Source organism: Acipenser ruthenus, chromosome 5, assembly GCF_902713425.1.
Source record: "Acipenser ruthenus chromosome 5, fAciRut3.2 maternal haplotype, whole genome shotgun sequence".
Lineage (NCBI taxonomy): Eukaryota > Metazoa > Chordata > Actinopteri > Acipenseriformes > Acipenseridae > Acipenser > Acipenser ruthenus.
In genome coordinates, this window is record NC_081193.1 from 39809851 (window position 1) to 39833400 (window position 23550).

General features: G+C 38.3%; 1 protein-coding gene across 2 annotated transcripts in view; it reads left to right on the plus strand.

Annotated features, from left to right (window-relative positions):
- The window catches only part of LOC117402429 (cAMP-specific 3',5'-cyclic phosphodiesterase 7B-like), a 92278-nt gene that overhangs the window by 58127 nt on the left and 10601 nt on the right, over nucleotides 1-23550 (plus strand). For both annotated transcript variants that reach the window (XM_034003557.3, XM_034003555.3), the window contains 5 exons: nucleotides 11183-11266; nucleotides 19124-19275; nucleotides 19961-20024; nucleotides 20898-20993; nucleotides 22620-22720. In XM_034003557.3, the coding sequence (XP_033859448.3) occupies nucleotides 11183-11266; nucleotides 19124-19275; nucleotides 19961-20024; nucleotides 20898-20993; nucleotides 22620-22720 (497 nt within the window). The remainder of the gene's footprint in view (nucleotides 1-11182; nucleotides 11267-19123; nucleotides 19276-19960; nucleotides 20025-20897; nucleotides 20994-22619; nucleotides 22721-23550) is intronic.

Below are 23550 nucleotides of genomic sequence, written 5' to 3' on the forward strand. Positions count from 1 at the left end.
TCTTTCCAATGCAAAGCAGAGATCTGTGTTTACTGTGTCCCATGCAGTTTTCTCACAAGCTCTTGGCCATTTAACTCCAGGCTTGTGCCCGTTGAGGTTCTTTTCTCTCTTATGCTGGTTTGTCTGACCGGGTTCACAAGGATCATTAGGTTCATCACTAACTGTGTCCATGCAAGTCCTCCTCACGTCTATGACAGGGGTGCTGATATCCTGTGAACTGTGGTTTGCTTCCTGTCGCTGGATTTCATTCAACTGACTTGACTGACTTTGTAAGAAGTACTGATTAATGCGAGGCCCTTGTCCCTTCTCCCTCAAGCATTTCATTCTCCCTTGATGAATCTTCAAACCCCTGACCGTTGTCGCCTGGCTCCAGCCGCAGACACAAACCTGGAGTTCCATGTCTTTGCTAACTGCAGATCTTGAACTAGTCTTTTGTGAAGTACTCTCCATACTCATATCCGTTTCTGTTCCTAAGTCGTTAACTGTGTTGTCCAACGTTGAGTCATCTTCCGCCCCCGCTCTCGCAGACTCGAGGGGTATTTTTCTCTTTAATTTCTTAGAAGCCTTGGGCGGGTGTCTCCAGCATCCTGTAAGCACAGAGCTGGATACAGCCGACAAGGGTAGCTAACCCTTACCAGCCCCAATGGGGTCTCTTTCCTCCTGTCAGCTGTCTCTCCAGGCTGTCACAAGGTCTTTCCCTTGTTGCCAGCTGCACTATTCACAGCAGTCACTGGACGTATCCAGATCTTCATGATTTCCATTACACGAGAGTAGATGTTAAGACTTCATGCTGATTTGAACTCGGCTCTCGCCAAGATAAGCACCAACTAAGACGTAGCTTTACAGTAAACTAATGTGATCCATATGTGTCTCCATCCATTTACTTTCCTTTCATATGATGATGTAGATATCCTTCTGTCTGGTGTTAATGGCTAAAGTGTAATGCTGGCTCCAGGGATCAGCTTATTTTGCCTCCCTGGCGCATCAGCACACACAACGGCTGCGATGCTGGCTCCGGGGATCAACCACAGTGCGGCCTCCCCAGCGCATCAGCATGACAACCGTCTGGATTGAGCTAAGTAGGGTACATCTCTGGGGTCTTCAAGTGGGCACCTTCCATCCTCAGTGTTTTGTCGACTAGCCCACGACACCTCAAGAGGGCTTGACGGTGATTCTGGCGTCCCAGCATCACCCCCCTCCGTCCCCCACTCAACTCAGCCCAGCTTACTTACCTGTACATCAGCGTTTCTTTCTTTCTATTGTGCTTGAGATCCCCAGCCAGAATCTTTCCGTCTCAACCACAGCCAGTTGCTGCTCCTCTCTCAACAGTCTAAACAGTTTTATGAATAGTAAATTGTAAATTCATACTAAAATAATACATTCTGGGAAATATACATTCTGTTAAGCATTTGAAAATCGTGTGACTATATTCATAATGTTACCTATTTACATAGCTGTTACAAATTTGTTTAGATGTAATACAGTAAATAAAGCTTGGTATTCAAGAAACGTTTAAGTCTGTATTGGATTCTTTAATAATAGTCTAGAAGGGTTTGCGTAATAAGGGACCCACTTTTTTTATATATATATCTTTCTGAATATTATCAGCTTGATTCTCCAAAGAAAATGTACTCCAGAATGAACACAAATTACATTTCTAAAATGAATAAAAAACAACTTCGGGCATACCCCAAGATTAAATGACAGAATTGTTCTTGCCGTTAAATAAAGTGAAATGTCATATTTTTAGATAAAGTACACCACAAACTAAAAATTAAAAACATAAAAGATACAATTGTATGAGTAACATGTCAACAACAGAAAAAAAAAACTATTTTACTGAATCATTTTGCGTGTGAACCAAAGGCAGAAGACGGCAATATGACATTTACTGAACATAGTGGGCTGTAAGGGTCAAAAGAAAGCAGGGGCAGGAGGGAGAATTACAGCCTTTTGATGTCTGACAACAGGATGACTTTTAATATCAAAATTCAACAAATCAATATTGGGAAAACAGTTTTGCAAACCCAGAGTCTAACATTTGCAGCACTGAGTAACTGATTAAAAAGCAAAAATCAGAATTTGATAGATTAGAGAGAGATTTACAACAACAACAAAAAAAGTCGTTTCCAAAAGTAAATCTAGATGATTTGTAATTTTATTTGTATCATATAAATCATCTCCTGCAAAAAAAAAAAAAAAATTCCTCACGGGTTATAAACAAGGCTACAGTAAGTATGTAACACTATAAAGTAGGGTGTGAATAAAATGTAATGTCACCTCCATGCCACTAGGGGGCGCTCCAGTATAATCTGACTACACAACTTCTGAATTAGAGGCGGAGACCCCCCAAAATATACAATATCAGAATTTCCCAACAAAAGTTATTTTATAGGATACAGGCGTTCTATGCTTATATTTCCCAGAATGCACTAGGCAGGAGACCAGAATAAAAGTTCAATTATTTTATTTAGAAACCACAAAAGAGTCAGTGTACATATATTCACATAATAGACTTGTTTGCAAAACACTCACAGCCACTGTTCAGATAAAATAGAGGCATACCGGTTTTAAAATAGCAGAGTGCATTCAAATAGGGCTTAAGGGGCAATCCACTTTGGTATAGTACCAAACTTCTAATTTGAGTATGCTGTAATTACGCTGACAAGAACCGAAACACAAAATGCACAAAAGCGTTGCATACAATCTCCGAGTCAGATACGGGGCTGCAAGATAAAAATAGAAAAGAATTGACACCGTGTTCCCTTGTGCTGAACTGTGATCCTCTCTGCTCACTGTGGGTGAGGCGGCGTGAGCTTATATGTGGGCGTCACTTGTATCTGAAACAAGGGGAGAGGTGAAACACAGTGAGGGACAGCTGTCATTCATTTTGATTCCCACTCACAATTTAGAACGGCGGGGAGAATACGCAGCTTCATCTAAAAAACAAACCAAACGTGCAATTAAACCAATCAGTGATTATAACAAAGGTAAGAAAAGAAACAATACTTGCACAAATAAATCAAGTAACTCATTTTGCTCATTTTGTTATCTTAAACGCCGACTTACCAGGTGGGCGCTAAAACACGGTTGCTAAATCACATAGGTGGGCAAAGTCTGTTTGCCCACATGTGCGCCTGATTTTGTCCGCAGTGTTTTGTGATTGCCTTATGGAATTGCAAACTTTGCTAAATAGGGCCCAAAGAGTTTCAGTTCCAGTACTACCAGGCACTGCCTTTAGTGCTTAACATTCTAGCTAAAAGTTATTTAATTAAAAAATGACGATTACAAGAGAAGCCCACCAACAGTGATTTAAGTTGTGGCCTGTTAGGGGAGCAGGTAAAATAAAAATTCAAAATACGGAGTGAAAAATGAACTGAAATGCAAAAGCTTGTTGTGTACTAAACAAAAATGTTATTACGTTTTTCTGCAGTATATTTTAAAAGTTTTGAACCTTATTTATTGTCTGCCTATTCAAAAGAAAATCCAATTAAAGTTGTTGTGTACATTGCACCATGCAGCATCTTGAAGGAGAACTGATACAGAAAAACAAGGTACAGCAACAACTACACACAAAAGAACTAGGACTAGAAATGAGTGCTGCCAGAGGGAAATGTGATAAAAACAAAAAATGCAATAGAGTATATGCTGCCAGGTAGTAAGGCCTGTTCAAACTTGGTCTTGCTCGTGTTACTTCACTTAACAATGCATGAGTTGCACATGGTTCAATGTGATGTCAGTAAGTATGTACTTTGTCTACAGAATGGAATTAGATTACCTTTTATTATCAGCTAAAGCCTCATTGGTTTATCATTTAAAAACAGGTAATTTGTCTGCAAACACAGTAGAAAACAATTATGTTGAAACACTTGTTTGCAAGTGTTGGAAGGATGAAAAGCGAACGTGCTGTTAATAAAGGAAATGTACCTGCTTTTGTTATTTGGCAGCTTGTGAACAGAAAATTAATTGCTATTTGACATCCTGTTGATTACAGAGTTTATTTAAAATATTTAGCTTTTAAAAATATTCTTTTAAAAAAAAACCCAACAGGCCAGTCATCTGACATTTATCTACTGTGTCATTGCTTTGGCCTCAGGCTCTGTGAAGTATGTGTTCCAAGGGACAAAAAGAGAACATCATTTATAAAGAAAAAACATAAAAATGTTTTCTGGGAACCAAATACATTTTTCACATGATGTCTATTATAATGTTCTGCCTAACATTATGATATTTACTTTTAAAAATTGAATATGATCTTATTCGCAAACCAATGAACGACAATAAAGCCATTGGTTTAAAGAAGTACAAATACAGTGATTTGAAGTGCACATACTGTTATGTTAAATGCATGGGAACTGCATCCAGCACGGTTGTGTCAGTGTTTAAAGCACTATAAAATAAATACTGATTATTGTTATTATTATTATTATTATTATTATTATTATTACGTCTTGCACCATTAACCCATCATAACATATCACTCAGTTACATCCAATGGGCCGGATTCTCAAAGCCATTTACTTCAAATCGTCATGAGTACGATTTTTTTCAGACAGTAGAAATGCACCCAATAAAGTTACCAACCTAGAAATAAACAACTGACATTTAATTGAAGGGCTTGTGATTCCTCTAAAATAGTTTATTATTCATTTTAGAAATGCAAATTATGTTTATTTTTTTCAGACAAAAAAAAAATGTGCTAATGACAATTTGAGAATTTAGTGTTTATTTTTATCCAAATAATTTTCTCTACCACAAACTGATCAAATAGTTTCTTCCCAGCAGGCAGGACAAAAAGTAGCATTGAGCATTATAATTCAGTTTTGTCCTTTTTGTTAGTAAAGTGATTTAAATTGTTCATAGTTTGTCTACAACCAAAGGATGAAACCACACTTTTAATACAGTGAGTATTAAAAGCCCATCAAGGAGCAAAACTGAAAAACATCCTGTTCCCAAAACAGATTAACAGGGCCTATAAGTTCAAGCACTTCTGTATTTAGTGTTTCAAAAGAAAGGCTCATATCCATTTTTTGTATTTATTCTTAGGCTTTATTTATCCAGGAAGGATCTACTTCATAGTAGAAGACAGGAGAAAATGTTTTCTATCAGCTTTAATGCCTATCTTTTATATATATATATACAGTACTGTGCAAAAGTTTTAGGCAGGTGTGAAAAAATGCTGTAAAGTAAGAATGCTTTCAAAAATAGAAATGTTAATAGATTATATTTATCAATTAACTAAATGCAAAGTGAGTGAACAGAAGAAAAATCTAAATCAAATCCATATTTGGTGTGACCACCCTTTGCCTTCAAAACAGCATCAATTCTTCTAGGTACACTTGCACAAAGTCAGGGATTTTGTAGGCATATAGTCAGGTGCATGATTAAACAATTATACCAAACAGGTGCTAATGATCATCAATTCAATATGTAGGTTGAAACACAATCATTAACTGAAACAGAAACAGCTGTGTAGGAGGAATAAAACTGGGTGAGGAACAGCCAAACTCAGCTAACAAGGTGAGGTTGCTGAAGACAGTTCACTGTCAAAAGTCATACACCATGGCAAGACTGAGCACAACAACAAGACACAAGTTATTTATACTGCATCAGCAAGGTCTCTCCCAGGCAGAAATTTCAAGGCAGACAGGGGTTTCCAGATGTGCTGTCCAAGCTCTTTTGAAGAAGCACAAAGAAACGGGCAACGTTGAGGACCGTAGACGCAGTGGTCGGCCAAGGAAACTTACTGCAGCAGATGAAAGACACACCATGCTTACTTCCCTTCGCAATCGGAAGATGTCCAGCAGTGCCATCAGCTCAGAATTGGCAGAAAACAGTGGGACCCTGGTACACCCATCTACTGTCCGGAGAAGTCTGGTCAGAAGTGGCCTTCATGGAAGACTTGCAGGCCAAAAAGCCATGCCTCTGACGTGGAAACAAGGCCAAGCGACTCAACTATGCACGAAAACACAGGAACTGGGGGTGCAGAAAAATGGCAGCAGGTGCTCTGGACTGATGAGTCAAAATTTGAAATATTTGGCTGTAGCAGAAGGCAGTTTGTTCGCCGAAGGGCTGGAGAGCGGTACACGAATGAGTGTCTGCAGGCAACAGTGAAGCATGGTGGAGGTTCCTTGCAAGTTTGGGGCTGCATTTCTGCAAATGGAGTTGGGGATTTGGTCAGAATTAATGGTCTCCTCAATGCTGAGAAGTACAGGCAGATACTTATCCATCATGCAATACCATCAGGGAGGCATCTGATTGGCCCCAAATTTATTCTGCAGCATGATAACGACCCCAAATATACAGCGAAAGTCATTAAGAACTATCTTCAGCGTAAAGAAGAACAAGGAGTCCTGGAAGTGATGGTATGGCCCCCACAGAGCCCTGATCTCAACATCATCGAGTCTGTCTGGGATTACATGAAGAGAGAGAAGCAACTGAGGCTGCCTAAATCCACAGAAGAACTGTGGTTAGTTCTCCAAGATGTTTGGGCCAACCTACCTGCCGAGTTCCTTCAAAAACTGTGTGCAAGTGTACCTAGAAGAATTGATGCTGTTTTGAAGGCAAAGGGTGGTCACACCAAATATTGATTTGATTTAGATTTTTCTTCTGTTCACTCACTTTGCATTTTGTTAATTGATAAATATAAACTATTAACATGTCTATTTTTGAAAGCATTCTTACTTTACAGCATTTTTTCACACCTGCCTAAAACTTTTGCACAGTACTGTATATATAAAAAAAACTAGTCATAGTGTCTCATATTGAAATATGTATTTTCACTTAAGAGAATTTGGGCCAACACAGCAGCCCCTTTTGACAAGTGATGCAGGACCTATAACACTCACAAAGCAAACTGGACTTCCGTGTTGACAGAAAAAGTGTGTCTATATTTCCCTTTAGCAGAACCAGTTGTAATATCACTCAATAGCAAGAATCCCATCACCTACCCATATTTATCTTTCACTCTCCTGAAAAGCATTGGGTTATTTCCCAGTAAGGGAAGTGTGAAATAAAACCAAAAACAAGGCAATAAATATACTCTCAAAAGAAAGGGAAAGACAGTTTCCACGGAAAGGCTTTTTTTCAGGAAATACCTGTAGTTGAGAAAGATAATAGGTTAGCTTAGGCTCTCTCCAGGTATTTCCTGTGGAAGGCCTGAAAAATTATTATAATTTTTTCTTTCTTTTTTATTATCTTGTTTTGGTGCAGGCTAATCAGTCTGTTTTTATTGAAATGAAAATATAGATAAGTCATCTGGCAACAAAATAGTACAGTGAGGAGCTGGATATATTGCAGTGCCAGATAAGAAGCCCAGTAGTTGAGACACATACAATGTAACACACATTTACACTTAAATGGTATAAATGTTGTAAATTAAACCGTAGACAAAAAAAACATGTATAGAATTGGGGCTCTCAACAAAACCAACTTTGGACATGTTTAGAAACCCATGTCAAAAAAGGAAATGCTAATGAAAGTTTAAGATTTTTGCTGATGGAGTCGGTTGCCATTGAAGGACACACCAACAGATGTGCCACTATCTGGAGAGATGGTAATGTTGCTGGAAAACCTATCCACATTTCATGTCAACGTAGGACAAATACAGTCAGGCACCAGAAGAGACCCTATATTGTCGCAAGTCCTGGTGTATGTGAGAGTTAACTATCCAGGACGACTGTCTACTTTGCGGAAGTAAGGTCATCCAAACCGATATATGTCCATATCATGTCTTCTTTGACTTCACAAGATACCATCAATGGGTTAAGGCATACGCTTGCAATGCATGGACTGCCTGAGATGCTAGTGACAGACAATGATACAGCATTCACTAATGAAGAGTTCCAGCAGTTCTGCAAGAAAAATCTCATTAAGCATGTCAGAATATCGCCTTACCACACCGCATCGAATGGACTGACGGCGAGAGCAGTTCAGATGGTGAAGGAGGGGTTAAAGAAGATGAAGGAGGGGACAATTGACGCCAAGTTGTCCAGGTTCTTGTTCCAGTACAGAATCACACCACAAACAACAATGGGGTTGTCTCCAGCGGAATTACTAATGAGTCGTAGACTACGCTCATGTCTAGATTTGCTTCAACCTGAAGTGGGAGGGAGAGTGAGAGCTGTGCAAGCTCAACAGAAGTTTACGCATGATCAAAATGCCAAAGTTTATTTTGTGTAGGAGAAAAAGTCTATGCAAGTGTCTTTGGAGCTGAAGATAAGTGGACGCAAGGAACCATACTGGATAAAGTGGGACCAGTCTGGAAGAGATGGAAGAGTGATCCACCGTCACCAAGATCACTTAAGAAATTTGAGATGTACAGGATGTTTCACCATTGTAAGGGCCAGAGGAGGACCAGGTGCAATGAGAGGATGACTACATTGTTGCACCAGTACACCTCGAATCTCAAGCAGAGGTTCTACCACCAGACCTAGAACCAGAATCAGCTGTAGCTCTTGCACCAGAGCTGCGACGATCATTAAGGGTGCACAGGACTCCTCAGAGACTGGACCTGTAGTACTATGGGTGTTAAAGTAAAAACAACAAGTTAGTTTTAACTAAGGGGGACGGATGTAGTATATTGGTAGATAGTCCCTAGGTTCCCTTAGTTTACATTTAGGGTTAAAGTTGTGATTGTAACATGATCCCTTTAAGAGCTCCAATGGCTCAGGGGTCATGGGTCATAGAATTGCCACATCAGTGCTAGTCAGAGCAGAGTCAGGCAGATGTTAGTATGGCATTGGCAGCACTGTGTAGTAGGTTCTGTTCCTGGCTAAATAAAGCTACATTATATTTCCAGTACTGAGTCAGTTTGAAATTAATAAACTAACCAACAGTTTATTACAACCTGCTTCCAGAGGGAAGGGAGGACATTCTCTACAAACAGTGCCCTGCTCCCCAACATGGTTGAGGCACTGAAACCACATACAGAAGAAACAATCCAGAAAACAGCAGTGGAGTGTCCTAAGTGCAGACTCTTGCTAAAATGTTTTTCTTTTCACATAAATCACAAAGGTTAGGCAAACACAAAAGCAACAAAGAAATTAAAAATAACCACACTAGCTTGTGAAGTGGGCATGCATACGACATAGCTCAAGGGGGTCAAAAAAGAAGACTTTTGTTCTGGAAATTGTTTTTCAATTGATATGTCAAGGTCATCTAGAAATTCAACAAGTAAGTTCCATGTTTCAGCTCATGTTTTGTGCTGCTGTGTTGTCCCAAATTCTAGAATTTGTTTTCAAGTATTCATGGACAATTAAAGATGCCAATAGATATTGCATTTCATCAGTGAAATATTCTATTTTTTGGAAATATTGGATAGACGCCATTGTTGTCCTAGTGCATGCAGTGTGGTCTATATTGTTGTGAATTCTTAAAGCTTAATTTAAATTCCTTTTTTATATGTTAAAGAAATTTTCATTTATATTTAGGTGATCATCTTTTTACTTTGTTGCTTTTTACCTATACATATGCCATGTATCTACAATATTTAGCAAAGCTTAAAACAAAGTCAATTTGATGAAGGCATTATAAAGTCTTAAAAACAAAAACAGAATATATAGACTTATATGCAAAGTTTTATACTATACCCTAGTACATAAAACAGAGTAGATTTTCATTCTAGGTTATTATGGGCCAACCCTAGGGACATGATGAAGATAGCCTAGCATTGAATATAGTGTGTAAAATAGTTTCCTTGGCTTTACTATTGAGCTTGGGACAGTGTTGTTGTTTTGTTTTTTTATAACCATGGAGAATACAAGATGCATATCAGTAACTTCAGTTATTGTTATACAGGCCTAAAAAAGTAATCTCACACAGTAATCTGATGGCAGTGTTCACGTGACTGTACGCTATTGGAAACATTGAGAAATGTATGTTGATTTGACCTTTTGGATGTTCTGTAATGTCAATATGGAAAACCATGTTCCAAAACAGCTTGACCCTTGTGGTGTTCTGATTACTTTCTTCATTGCAAACACAGATGTCGTTTGGTATTGGAACCCTTGTGAGTTGAGACTTCTGCACACACACACAAACACACACACACAAACATGCACACACACAAACACAAACACAAACATGCACAGAAACACAAACATTTACACACACAAACATGCACACAGACACACAAACACACACACAAACATGCACACACAGACACACACACAAACATGTACACAGACACACACAGACACAAACATGCACACACAGACACACAAACATGCACACACACAAACACTCTTCTCTCACACACTGATATCATGTATCTGTAGTCTTAATCTTTTTAATACTGCAGTTTCATAGCACACCACATTGGTCACATTTTACAGTGAAAGATATTAAAAATGAATTGTCATAGCCAGCACTTGAACCAGCATTACAGGTCTCTTAAACCTGTGTGACCAGTTCTAACCAGGTTAAACCCAGCCTGGAATTTCTGACAGGCTGGTGGGTAAGTGAGGCTCTGTGGGGGGAATCTGGCTTAGGCACTCCAGAGTCAATAATCTACTGTACTTTTTCATATTCTGCCATTCCTATTGCAATTCCATGAATCAGACACTCAGAACATCATTATCACAAGACAGGATTCAAGTCTGGGACACTTTGGGCCTGATGCAATTGGACCTCCTATTGAGCCAACAACTGCATTATTTAGCAATGTTACTGAACAGTGTGCCAGTACAATATGAGCATAGCCTACACACACACCCCCCCCCCCCCCAACCACACACACACAAACACACACCACTGTGTCAGCTTTATAATACAGTTATTTTGTTTTAAAAGGGTAACTAATACCAAATTACTTATAAGTGGAAACAGAAAAAAAAGAAGTAAGGAAGTGAAGTTTAAACGATGGAAATTGCCAAGGCACTAGTTCTTTCTATATTCTTTCTTCTTCAACAAAAATTGTGTGACCAAAAAATCACCTTCAAGCACACCTAACTTGCACAAGATGGTCAAACCCTTGATCTCTGGTCCTATCAAGTGAGAATACCAAACTATGGGCTCATCAAACACAAGGCAGTTGTCATTTAAAGCTCTAAAGCCAGTAACTGTTAACTGAGAACTTGACATTATGAGTTCATAGCTTGTGTCAGGTGCCCTACAAAACAAGTCTGTTGATTTTCTTGGAGGGGCATCATTACTGAAATGTCTGTTCCTTTTGTGTTTTCAGGAGATGCACGAGTGAGAGAGCAAGCAAGGGTTCTCTCTGAGCGCCGAGGATCCTTCCCATTCATAGACTTCCGATTACTAAACAGTAAGTCTCTTTCAGGACAGCTTTTTTTCAGTTTTAACCTCATGCAAAGCCACCCATGCATGGTGTGCCACCTATTAAAATAACTGCTATTACACATGAAGCGGTGCAGATCGGCTTGTGTAAATCGGCTTCTATAAATGACAACCTGATGCCGAAAGCAATGTGATTTTCAGCTTTTGGATTTTTGGAAAGCTGACAGATTTAGTCTCATTGTAATATGGGTTGCATGTGACTTCAGAATTCCAACAAGTATTGTATGAGTATGTAAATAGTGGTATAGAAAAAACAGATGAACAGGTTTTTCAGGGAACGAAGACACAGTTTATTTATTATTTACAGGCCAACGGAACAAAAATCACAAAATAAATCCAAACATGCAGTCCGAAGAGTTAATGCCTCAGGGCGAGGCCTTATTAGTGAGTTTCCTCTACAGTCCTTTCAAGGCAGATTTAGAAGTCCCTTCCTTCCCAGCTCAATGGTATCCCCAGGAATGGGATATAAAAAAAGACACGATCTGGAGGATCTTAGTTTAATAAATAAAACACAATACTCCTTTCTGTAGCCCTGGTCTCACTGCCTGTCTTCCTTCCAGCCCCAACCAGAGGCTCCAGGCAACTTGCAACCTGTGAATGATTTCTGCACAAACTGGTAACATCCATTATATATACTCAGAGGCTCCACCTCTTCAATCAGCCTAGACCTATAGACTACCAGTAGGGGTCCTTACCAACATGGCCGACCAGAGAGCAGTGCCTCCTTGTCTCTACCTTACCTGACCTCACATGGTGACCCTAAAGGGCTATCTCCACCATCCATGTGAGAAGAGCCTGCAGTTGACATCAGCGCCACCTATAGACTGGAGGCCAGACATGATTCAGTATCTTCACCCTGTTACAGAGTAAAAATAAAGACAGTTCTCAGTCTGGAAGACAAACATTTCAACAACTGTGATAAAGTAGACTAAGAAGTTTCATTAGTTTTTAACAGAACCAAACAAAGCATAATGGTAAATCCAATGTTCTCCACACAAACTCACAATGGCATCAAGACTGCAGTGGCTACATGTTTAACCTGAGCTGTTGTCAGCAAATTGCAATACAGAGGGGCAATTCATCAACAAATATGCAGAGCTCTAACTGCAACCTCGCCAGCATAGAAGGGATATTCTGATCATACTAAGCTTCTTATTCGGATGAATAGCAAACAGCCAAACCAAGATCAATGCAATTTAGAATGTGATGTTTAAAAGTTTCCTAAATCCTTGTGACTTTTTTTGTAGCTGCCAATTAAGCTATTGATGATAACCATGGAGCTAGATTATGTAAGATTTCTCATCATTAGCATGATTTTTTCAAATGGGGAAAAAACAGATTAAACCAGGAAAAACAACTCAGATGAAATTTTATTTAAATACTAGTAGGTCGTTTTTGTATGGCTTTGGGGGATGGACTTGGCGAGGGAGAGGCAGGAATGTGTGTTTCACATCTGAAATAATCCTTTGTTTCTCTATGCAACGCAAACCTCTGTACTGAAGTTCTTGTAACCCATTACTGTGTGATGGCAGAAATATTGTCTTTGTTTTAGGACAACGCATCCCAAGGGATTCAGAAGCATGCTGTATGTGGGCCAGTAAGACTCGATCCAGCAGTCTTAGATTATGTTCTTATCTCATCGATACAAAAAATGTTTACGCCAGTGTTCCAAAACTGTAAGAACTTTGGTTAAATCCACAATAGAAGCTTTAACCAAACAGTAGCCTGACACATTCAAATAAGCTTGCTGTCAGATTACTCTTTATTTGCAAATGCCACCTCTTATAGGTCTTACTGTATGTAATCCGTAAAAGGTCATCTTTTGGCATATGCTACTTTATCTAATACTACATACACACCACCACACTATACTATTGAGTGACTGAGGGCTGTGCTGTTCCTGAGGGCTGTGCTGTTCCTGTGGGCTGGGCTGTGCTGTGCCAGCATGCTTGTCAAACAGGAGCTGTTTTCGTGTTATGGACTCTGGTGGCTAATGTTTTCTCTTCATATGTTTCTTAGCGTTCGGCTATACAGTACAGTTATTTTATTTTTAAATATGGTAAATAAAACCAAAGAAGTAAGAAAGTGAAGATTGTGTGAACTTTTTAAACACAAAAAACCCACCTCTAAGCACACTGACTTCACCTAACTTGCACAGGGTGTTTGGTAGATGGTCAAACCCTTGACCTCTGGTCCTGTACTTACGTTCAATGAGAAGCAGTCATAAAAGTGAGGACTCTATTGGCAATTCTGGAGCATAGACCGCTGCACAGTTCCACTCACAACATCTCTAAAGAAACAAGAGGTGCTACTGTGGAATTGTCAAACGTGTTACGTCTAATAATTGTTCCAACCCCTCTACATACACAATTTAAGAGACACATATAGAAAACCACTAGCAGTAGGCAATTAATAACTGTAGATTTTGTAGTATGAATCATGACGAAGGAGATGGAAATATTGTCTTTATAGTTTATACCAACAAAATAAATAGTGTTCTTGTTTATGGAAGATTTCTCTGCTTTTTTGTGTTTATTTTGTTGGAATGTCATGAAATTCATGCCCTTTCAATAGTGTAATATGAAAGTCCATAGGAAAGTTTGGATCAGATAATAGATTGCTAGCTTTATTCTGGCTGCTTCAAATGAGCTGACCATTTAACTGTTTTTAATATATCATCATGAAAACTATAAATGAATTACCCTGCACTAAATGTATTATGTGTGATAGAAGAACATCATAGTGACACTACAGCCAGTTCAAACACTAACAGGGGTTTTGGCCATTGATTGGTGTAACTAGTGAATTTTCTCAGTTAATTTCAGGACACTTCTATTGCCCCAATTGTAAGTTCCACATAACCCTGCATTACACAAAAACTCAATTAACTGCTCCAACCAGCACAAACTGTTTCCTGCTATTTTTTTTATACATCATTTTTCTTCTTCTAAAAAAAAAATCGCTGACAAATGCATGAGCACATGATTGAATAAAAATCTACATTAGTTAGTTAAATAAAAGTGCTTACAGTTGACTTCTTGTTTTAATTTCCCAATATTGATTCTGTGTAGAAAGAGGCCGTGAAAGCTGTCCTGAGCATAAGAAGGCATTGACTAACTGTAGACACTGTGCAACTGCGCAACTGCTAGCTACTACTATTGTTGGTTTTAATGCAGCTTCACCATATGGTACTAATGTTCCCAACCTGGATTTGTTCAGGGGAAAACAGCTTACACATTTCTAGAATTCAGTGAAAGGATTATTATCGTATTTAATTTTCATGAATATAACTGTTACAATGCTAGGCTGGAATTTGCAGCGTTACCTTAAATTACCTTTCCAAGCTTTTACCCTTTAAGTACAAATTGGCATTTACATTACCACAGTTTTTTCTTTTTTCATTCAGTACAAGGCTTGTTCCAATATTAGCATTATTACAAGAAAGTCAAGTAGACAAGCACAGACATATTTCTTGTTTTGCACAATAAGCAATGAGCTGCAGTAAAGAACAACCCTACTCTTATCTCGTTTTTGGGACAGGAACATAGTTTGCTGCAAAACTACATTTTGGTTCATTCCAGGGTAGCAGCACTAAAGCCAGCAGCATTATCAAAGGCTGTTTTTTGTGGGAACACTTTTTTTTTTTTTTTTTGCCCCCAGCAAGGAACACTTGATAAGGTTTTTTAAAAAAAATCTGTTCAACTGTAAAGTATCCATTTTACTCTTAAGCTGTCATGCATTAATTTTGTCATTATTATTTATTGTAACTGGTTTTATCGATAACTATAAAACACTCGATAGTGCAAGATTTCAAAAATAAATATTATAAGTCTTTTTCAATGTATTTAAAGACTTTCTATTTATTCCTAAAAACAACTTTTAAAAAACGATTGGCAGTTAAAGGTTGTGAACTGTAGGTGTCTCTTAAGGCCAACACCAGGAAGTTATATTAATAAATACCAGTGCAACACTGTATGAACAATACAATTATAAGTTTGTGGCAAAGTGGTTTGCAGTGCAAAGGTGTAGAGGTGATGTGATTACAAACAGAAGACAGACAACAAAGTTCACGGTCCAAGCAGAACGTTTATTTATAATCCCGGTCTGGTGACCACAAAGAATAATCCCAGTCAATACACATCAATGTGTATTGAGCTGATCCAAAACAACGGGTTACAGTCCCGAAATAGTATACACAGTTCGAATGATTAAACACTGTAGAACACACACAAAGACACACACACGATCACAAGTCCAGAGTGAGTGCTAACGTGCTCATGGTGAAATACAATTTATTTATGCGCAGTTCTGAAGTGTTGTCCGGGTTTAGTGCTGGTTTAAGCGACAGCTCTGGATCGTGTTAGTCGTCTAATAAGAACAACTTATACTAAAACACTTATGGTAAATTCATAGTACTCTTTTCTCGGTTCAGCTTAACCATAACAAAAGGAACAGATCACCTAGCCACGTCCCCTTTTGTATCGTCAGTCACGCCCCCTTGGTTAGCGAGTGTAACCGTTTCTCCTCCAATCCGCAGTTGCCACATCGCTTCCCATCTGGGGCGATGACTTGGTGTACCGTAGCTCCGCCCCCTTTCTAGAAGGCTAACTTCCACCTTTCCCTTGGAATGAATTGTCAGGCCATCCAGTCCGGGGCACTCTGTTCCCTTTACACAGCGCCCTCCCAGGTCAGGTGGGGATTTATAACCAAGATTCATTCTTTCTCTGTCACAAAGTTAAATTTAAAAGACTACTATACGACTATTATATTTACTGAATAAGCCATGAAATTATACAAATGCATCTTTAACTACCCAATTAAGTGGGAGCTTGAACCTGCTTTTTTTTTTGGACAGGTGTATTATTTTCCGTGCAAACCTGTGTTTCATATCTGGTGTGAACAGTTACATCATATTAGGAAGGTATGTTAAAAATAGCATAGAAAACATAGCATTGATGGCTTGCATTCTGTGGGTTTTGACTGACTGTAGTGTAATACCTGTTTCCTACTGATGCCATCACATGGATTACTGTACATACACTAAAGTTCCTAATAATCGCCCTGGTTAAAAACAATAGTACAATAGTAGACGTCTTGATTATTATAGCCAGTCCTTTCTAAAAGGACAAACTGACCCTTACTCAAAGGTGCTTTGTTTAGTTAGATTATTTAAATTATTGCATTACCAGGCTTCTGCTCAAAATTATTGCACTGCTGTTCACGGGACAGGAGCAAGTGCTGTGTGGAGTAAGAACCTCAGGAATTGACTTAGGAAGGAGAACAGGGTTTCCCCTTTGCTCACAAAGAGTCGACCTCGCAGAGGTGAGACCAAACCGATCAGCCTCCAAGGCTGGGAAGCAACTGTTCGAGGGTAGAGAATGGGAAACCAGGAGAGAAAGGATAGATTTGGCCGGGGGTCCCCTCTGGCTCGTGGAAAACCTTCCTGGCCGAGGACAAGGCCAGCCCTGCTGGACCTCTGTTGGGAAGTTTCACATACCCCCAGAGGGAGACCGTTGCAGAGGTGAAGCAGCATAGTGGAGGAGGAAAGCGTAGTCGAGGAGGGGAGGAAAGTGGACAACTAAAAACACAAGACGGAGAACAAGGGCATGACTTGGGGTTTAAATAGGGAGATTGGCAGATATTATTGGCGGGCCTGCCCCCCGAATCACAAACATGTGTAACACCATTTTTTTAATCTTTGTATGGGCATTAGTTATGTGCGTTACACTTAGTAAAACAAAACAAATGAAGGATATTTCTATTACCAGTGGTATTTTAGTATGTTTCTAGGAAAGTATACATCATGTATTTCTCATATAAGTTCTGGTGAAAGCACAGCCAACTTGGTTCCTGTTAAACGCTTGGAAATACTTGTGAATGTTGACAGTGCAATAGGTTTTAGTCACTACTGACTTACATGGAAATTACAGCAAGTCTGAATCAATTATTGTATTTCTTGCTCTTATTGTATTACTTGTATTGTAACACTTGAAATGTATTTGCTTACGATTGTAAGTCGCCCTGGATAAGGGCGTCTGCTAAGATATAAATAAATAAATAAATAAATAAATAAATAAATAAATAATAATAATAATAATAATAATAATAATAATAATAATAATAATAATAATAATAATAATAATAATCAATAACAAACTAACATAAAGTGATGTATCCATTGTGAAACACAAAAGTGAGTCATTTAGGTGAAATATCATTAGAAGAATTTTGAAATTCTCAGTAACTAAAGTGACCTCTGCTGGTAAAGTGACCTATCTTTTTGTTCATAAATGGATATGTAGTTTGGTTGCCACTGCAAATACTATCAGCAAGTTGCCAGCATGTTTGACAACAGGGTAGATGCTGGGGAAATTGATAAAGCTTTTTACTCCAATATGTGATCATTAGGGCCATTTTCTTCTTAGCACCCGATATAATAAAACAAGCCTTAAGAATCTTAAAGAGCCCTTAAATCATTATCATTTTTTGAGTCTAGTTTTGTATATTCAGTGAGTGTTTTTCTCCCGTCAGGTGCTATTGACTCTTTGGAGTAATAATAATAATAATAATAATAATAATAATAATAATAATAATAAACTGTATTTTATATAGCGGCCTTAAAAGAAATCGCCTCAGAGTGCTTCACAGAACAAAGATAGATTCAACAAAAACAATAAGTGTATGACTTTGTACATTTCTCCCACAGCATCCCATAGTGGTAATAACCGAGCAACAACACCCTGAAGGTGGATATTGCATTTCACCTCACAGGGGAGTCACTCTGTTTGCATTACCAAGGCAAAGGCCGGCAACTGTCTTGGTATTCCCTTGCTGTGAAGCCCACATTGAAAGTTTAGCTCTAAATAAATTCCTTTATTGTGTTATTTTAGACTACGATTGTTTCAGTGGCCCACTTTATTGTGTCCTGCAGTATTTTATCTGGTCTGGTTTAACTTACGCTTTCAGAAAAGGCATGTGGACAGCGGTAAATCATTTTTCCATTGTTGTCCTCCCCCTTTAGTTCATCTTGGTTCAACAAACTACTAACTTTTCCCATTACTACCGCCCGGAGTACTATGATACAATGCCAATTAATCTATAAAAGCCTCATCCAAAAAAGCCAAACTCCATTAGATGTACAGTGTATGGCACTTTCACGAGCTAACAAATTATGTTTGGTTTTTCAGAGATGAAAGAGCAAAATGATCGATAGTAAAGAACTCCTATGGCACTCTGTTTTTTAGGTTATGTCCTTAGAAACAGCTGTTATCCATTTGTTTACAATGTAAAAACAAAAAGTGGATAATTGCCAACTGAAACCCCCAAAACACATTCCTTTATGATACTGTGGTCAAAGTGTCCCTGTGTGACCACTCCAGGACTGAAGAAAAATGTACTTGAGATCATTAGTAAGACATTGCTAGGGACAAGTAGGAAAAGTTACGTAATTTGCTACTACAGTAATTATTTTGTCCTTGCTAAGTAGGTTTAACTCATTTCTCCCAGTGAACCTGCTGAACTATATAATGTTGTGGCTGATCCTATTACACTTTTAGTAAGGCAGTGAAAATACTGTGCCACACTTGTTGGTCATTTCCCAATTTCAGACTAATCAAGGCACTTGTTTTAGCTACAGGATTAAACACAATGGGCTCAGTTGTTTCTATTTATAATATTTATTTTACAAAGAATGAGAGCTTGCCATTTTTTTTAACAAAAATAGTATTTACACAAGACATGAAAATTACTTTTGCTGGTATTTCTTTTTCGTTTTTTTAAATCAAATTCTTAAGAATTCACATTCTGTTCTCACTCTCACTCACAGCAACAGCAAATTCAGGAGAAATCGGCACTAAAAAAAAATTGAAGAGACTGTTAAGTTTCCAGAGGTATTTTCATGCTTCCAGACTGTTGCGTGGAATTGTGCCACAGACCTCTCTACACCTTTTAGACGAAGACTACCTTGGACAAGCAGGGGTAAGGGCCCTTTCTGTCTAAAATAATTTAGTAAATGTAATACAATACAATTTGCTTTTATATAGCACTCTTCATGCAGAGCGTGAGGACGCTTTACAGTAAAAACTCAAAAAGCCACTGGCCAATCAATCCAGCTCAAGAATAAGCCAACGCAAACACATATGTTTTTAAATTTCATTTAAAAGACTTGACTGTGCCAGCATTCCTGATATGGCTTGGGAGGAATGGGCTGGAATTATATGTCAACCAGAATGACCATTGTGTTTATAAGAGTATCAAATTATATCCTACCGTAGGTAATGTGTTTAATATATAATACAAGCTGAACTCTGGTCTCACTACACAGCCCCTCCTTGTGTTGATTCCAATAGGCCAGATAATTTAACAATCTACCCCCAGTCACTTTTCAAAGAACTGTCATTGTAAAATGCACATATGAGCTTGAGGCAACTACATATCTACTACATATCTATCTTACACAAGCCTATCACTCTGATTGTGAAAAGGTATTTTTAATGTATTTATTTATTTATTTTTCAATGCTTTTTAACTTCTAAAATCATGCATGAAAAGTCATTGTAATTCTTGGCATACCTGCTTTCAAACAAGGGTCTAAATTATACATGTTAATAAACATTTCCTGTCAAATTTGTAATATCTAAATATAACATTTGTTTCAATGCAGCACATGTTGTCGAAGGTTGGAACGTGGAATTTTGACATCTTCTTGTTCGATCGACTTACCAATGGTAAGAAAATGACAGCATTTACATGTTCACAAGGGGGGTTATAATGTGAAATGACTACCCTCTTGCGACCCCAGGGTCATATGGAATCAATTTGATTTTGTACATTATTATTATTGTTGGTGTTGTTATGGTTTGGGTGCTCAGGAAAGGTCCGTACTGGAAACTAAAGGGGACAGAACAAAATAATTTAGAGGGTAATGTTGAAAAGGCTTAAATATTATTTTCTGAGGTTGACCCTCTCATTTATAGATATGTATAGCTATTTCTACAAATTGTTTTAAGCAGAAACACTTTCTGTACAGACTTAACATTTTGGCAAAGTTGTTGAAAATAACCAATAATAATAAAGTAAAGATGGTCAAGTTGTTGGGCCAAAATGCTTCAGGACTATCCACTCTTCCAGTACCATCTACACTTAAATGTAATCCTAACACAGTTTTACTCCAAGCCTTTAACTATAATAAATAATATTCTCAAATTGCCAATTGCCAGTGGTCTCTTTCATTTATTAACTTTTTTTTTACATATAATGCATAGATAAGTAGAAGAATAAAAAACATGCCATTGTGCTCCATGTTGTTTCTCAGCAATTAGAACAAGCAACAGGATACCATGGATTTTATGCAGTCTTGGCTTGAGCCAGTGCCGCCCACAGACATTTTCGGGCCCGGGACAAGTTTTTAAGTCCAGGACAAAACTGACAAAATTCCCGGTTGCTCCCCCACCCCCCTCTGTGAGTGGCACTGGCTTGAGTTATAGTTATGTATTCTGTGGAAAGAAGCATAATATTTGCAACATACATTAATGAAATATAGGTCTCAAGTAATATAATCATGCTATGATCCCCAATATTTTATTGCTGCTTCTTTCTAGGAAACAGCCTGGTTACGCTTTTGTGCCATCTTTTTAACGGCCATGGTCTTATTCATCATTTCCAGCTCGATATGGTGAAATTGCACCGGTTTCTAGGTAAGTGCTGCATTTATAAGGTCTTTATCTCAGAGAACCTTGAATCAATCAACACTTTCAGAGTCAAATGTAGCTGACTGGTCAAACGAATATATATTACAGTACTTAAGCCTATTCATTATTGACAAATGCTGTTGTCAGCAAACATGCCCCAAACAAAATGTAGCAGTAAAATAAAGTAAACAAAAAATATAAATAAATAGAATAAAGCAATATTCACCAATATAGTGTGAAACCTTTGCTATTTTTTCACAATATAAAGACCTGTGGTTTGAAAAAAAAAAGTACAGTAGACTCCTGTTAATCCGTGTTTAATACAGTACATTATCAAAATGTATAGTGCAGAAATCATCTGACCTGTGCGGAAGCGGGTATTCGCATGCTTTATTAGTGAGGAAATCAGCGTATCTGTGTGGAAGGTCATCATTTAATTTAATTCAATTAAATTGAGTACAGTATAGTGCAAGCCAACGGACAGTACTGTATTGTAGTTACTGAAACCAGTGACAAGCGAGCCATGAAACAGACTTAAGACTCTCTTAGCCTGGCAGTCTGAATATGAAGAGCACAATTAAAGATAGAGCAAGATCAGTGACTTTTTTTAAACCAGCTCTCTCTGCCTCTGAACAACGCTGATTATGTACAGTATATCTCTTGACCGTTTTTGGGAAATTATATTTTATTTGTATTATTGCATTTTTCGAGTTTTCAGTTAATATCGTAGGGATTTCCCAAACACTAAACTCAATTTCAGCTAATCCGTGTTTTTCACGAATTTGGGCACAAATCGGTCGCAATCTGCACGGATTAACGGGGGTCTACGTATGATTAAATTACAATAAATGAGTATTAATAAAAACTAATTGAAACCTAGAAAGGTCTTGCTTTGAATTTTTGTAGGCACATGAAAATATACATTCTCAGTCCTCAGTGTACATCCAGTAACACAGAACAATGCAATTCTTTGAATATGCAGAGCCCAACATAAGCAAACATGCTTTCCCCTGACAGAGGTGTCCCGTCTCGTCTTCCATTTATTTATATTTACATTCACTTTGTATTTTATTTTTAGAATCAGTCACTCATTGAGTACTTGGAGTAACAGACAGACATGTCTGTTTTCAATACAACACGTATACTGAATGCCTAGCAATTAAAAATCTTAGACTTCAGGCTGAAATAATACAAATAGGCCCCTCTACAATGTCAAAACTGATCAAAGCTGGTAAAAACAACACATGTGTTAGTTAATATCAGCTGCAGGGAAAGTGACATATGTGTTATTTAGACCTGTTACAAGCAGAGCTCAAGTTCTTAGAAAATAAGTTTAGCCAAACTAAAGTCATAACAGCATATTATAGCACCAATAGTCTGTAAAACAGTAATAAATAAGTGTGATTCTTTCCAATGGTGTTTGCTTAATTATATTTTTTGGGAAGGAGGGGAGGGGGGTAGTTGCAAGTGGTCACACGTTATAAATTAAAAGTCCTCGTCAGGTTTTTAACTGCAGTGGCATGCGTTTTGGGAATCGAAACCTTCCAGATGGAGTTGACTTACAGCCTGTTGAGCTTTAAGTTTAAGCTATAAATCTGGGGTTTGATGGACTTTTCCTTTTTTTCTGAACAGTTATGGTGCAAGAGGACTACCACAGCCAGAATCCTTACCACAATGCTGTCCATGCTGCTGATGTGACTCAAGCCATGCACTGCTACCTAAAGGAGCCCAGGGTAAGGACCCAGCCATCCCGCTCCCCTGCAAGTGGAGCTGAGTTTGCACATTGTAGTAGAGATTACAGGAATCTCTCTATGCCGCCAGTGTGTCTGGTCCATTGCTTAAATAGCTGGCCTTCACTCTCAGAACTGACAGTGGCAATGATGTCTATCAGCAGTAAATATGTCTGGGAGCTGCAGACTATGGGAAACAGCTCACCACGTGGCATTTTGTTGCCCACGCCAGGAGATAAAGGCAAGCAGGTGGGGTATTTCCTTCATCTCAAGGTGAGATGTTCTCATTGCCTCTTATTCCAAGATACTGGTATACAATGTATTATCCATGAGAAAAAGATCAACCACAAGATCTAGCACCAACTGGTTATAACCTGCTACTTGGAGAGCGAAATTGGAGGATACAGCAAGCTCAGAATAATGCATTGCAGTGCAGAATGTTACATATGTGCTCTCCGTCTTTCCCTGAGCTAAGAACTGTTAGCAAGAAAACAAATGCTGTAAGTCAACAAGAAGTGGCTGCAGCAATCAGAGCTTTTTCATCTTTAAAAAAAAAAAAAAAAAATCCATAGTCAAATCCAAAGGAAGGCTGTCATTTGAAACCTGTTTGCTAATGCTTTTGCACTGTGTAATGATTGACCAGATCACCTTTAAAAAAAAAAAAAAAAAAAAAAGCTGCATACATAGTAAATTAAATTCAATTACTCAACTTAAATACAGGGAAGGTGACTTGAAAAACGTGATTCAAATCAAATCAATGTGTAACCTAACGACTGGTTCCCAAAATAGTGGCCGGTGACCCCGATTCCACATTTCTATATATTCGTTGGCTG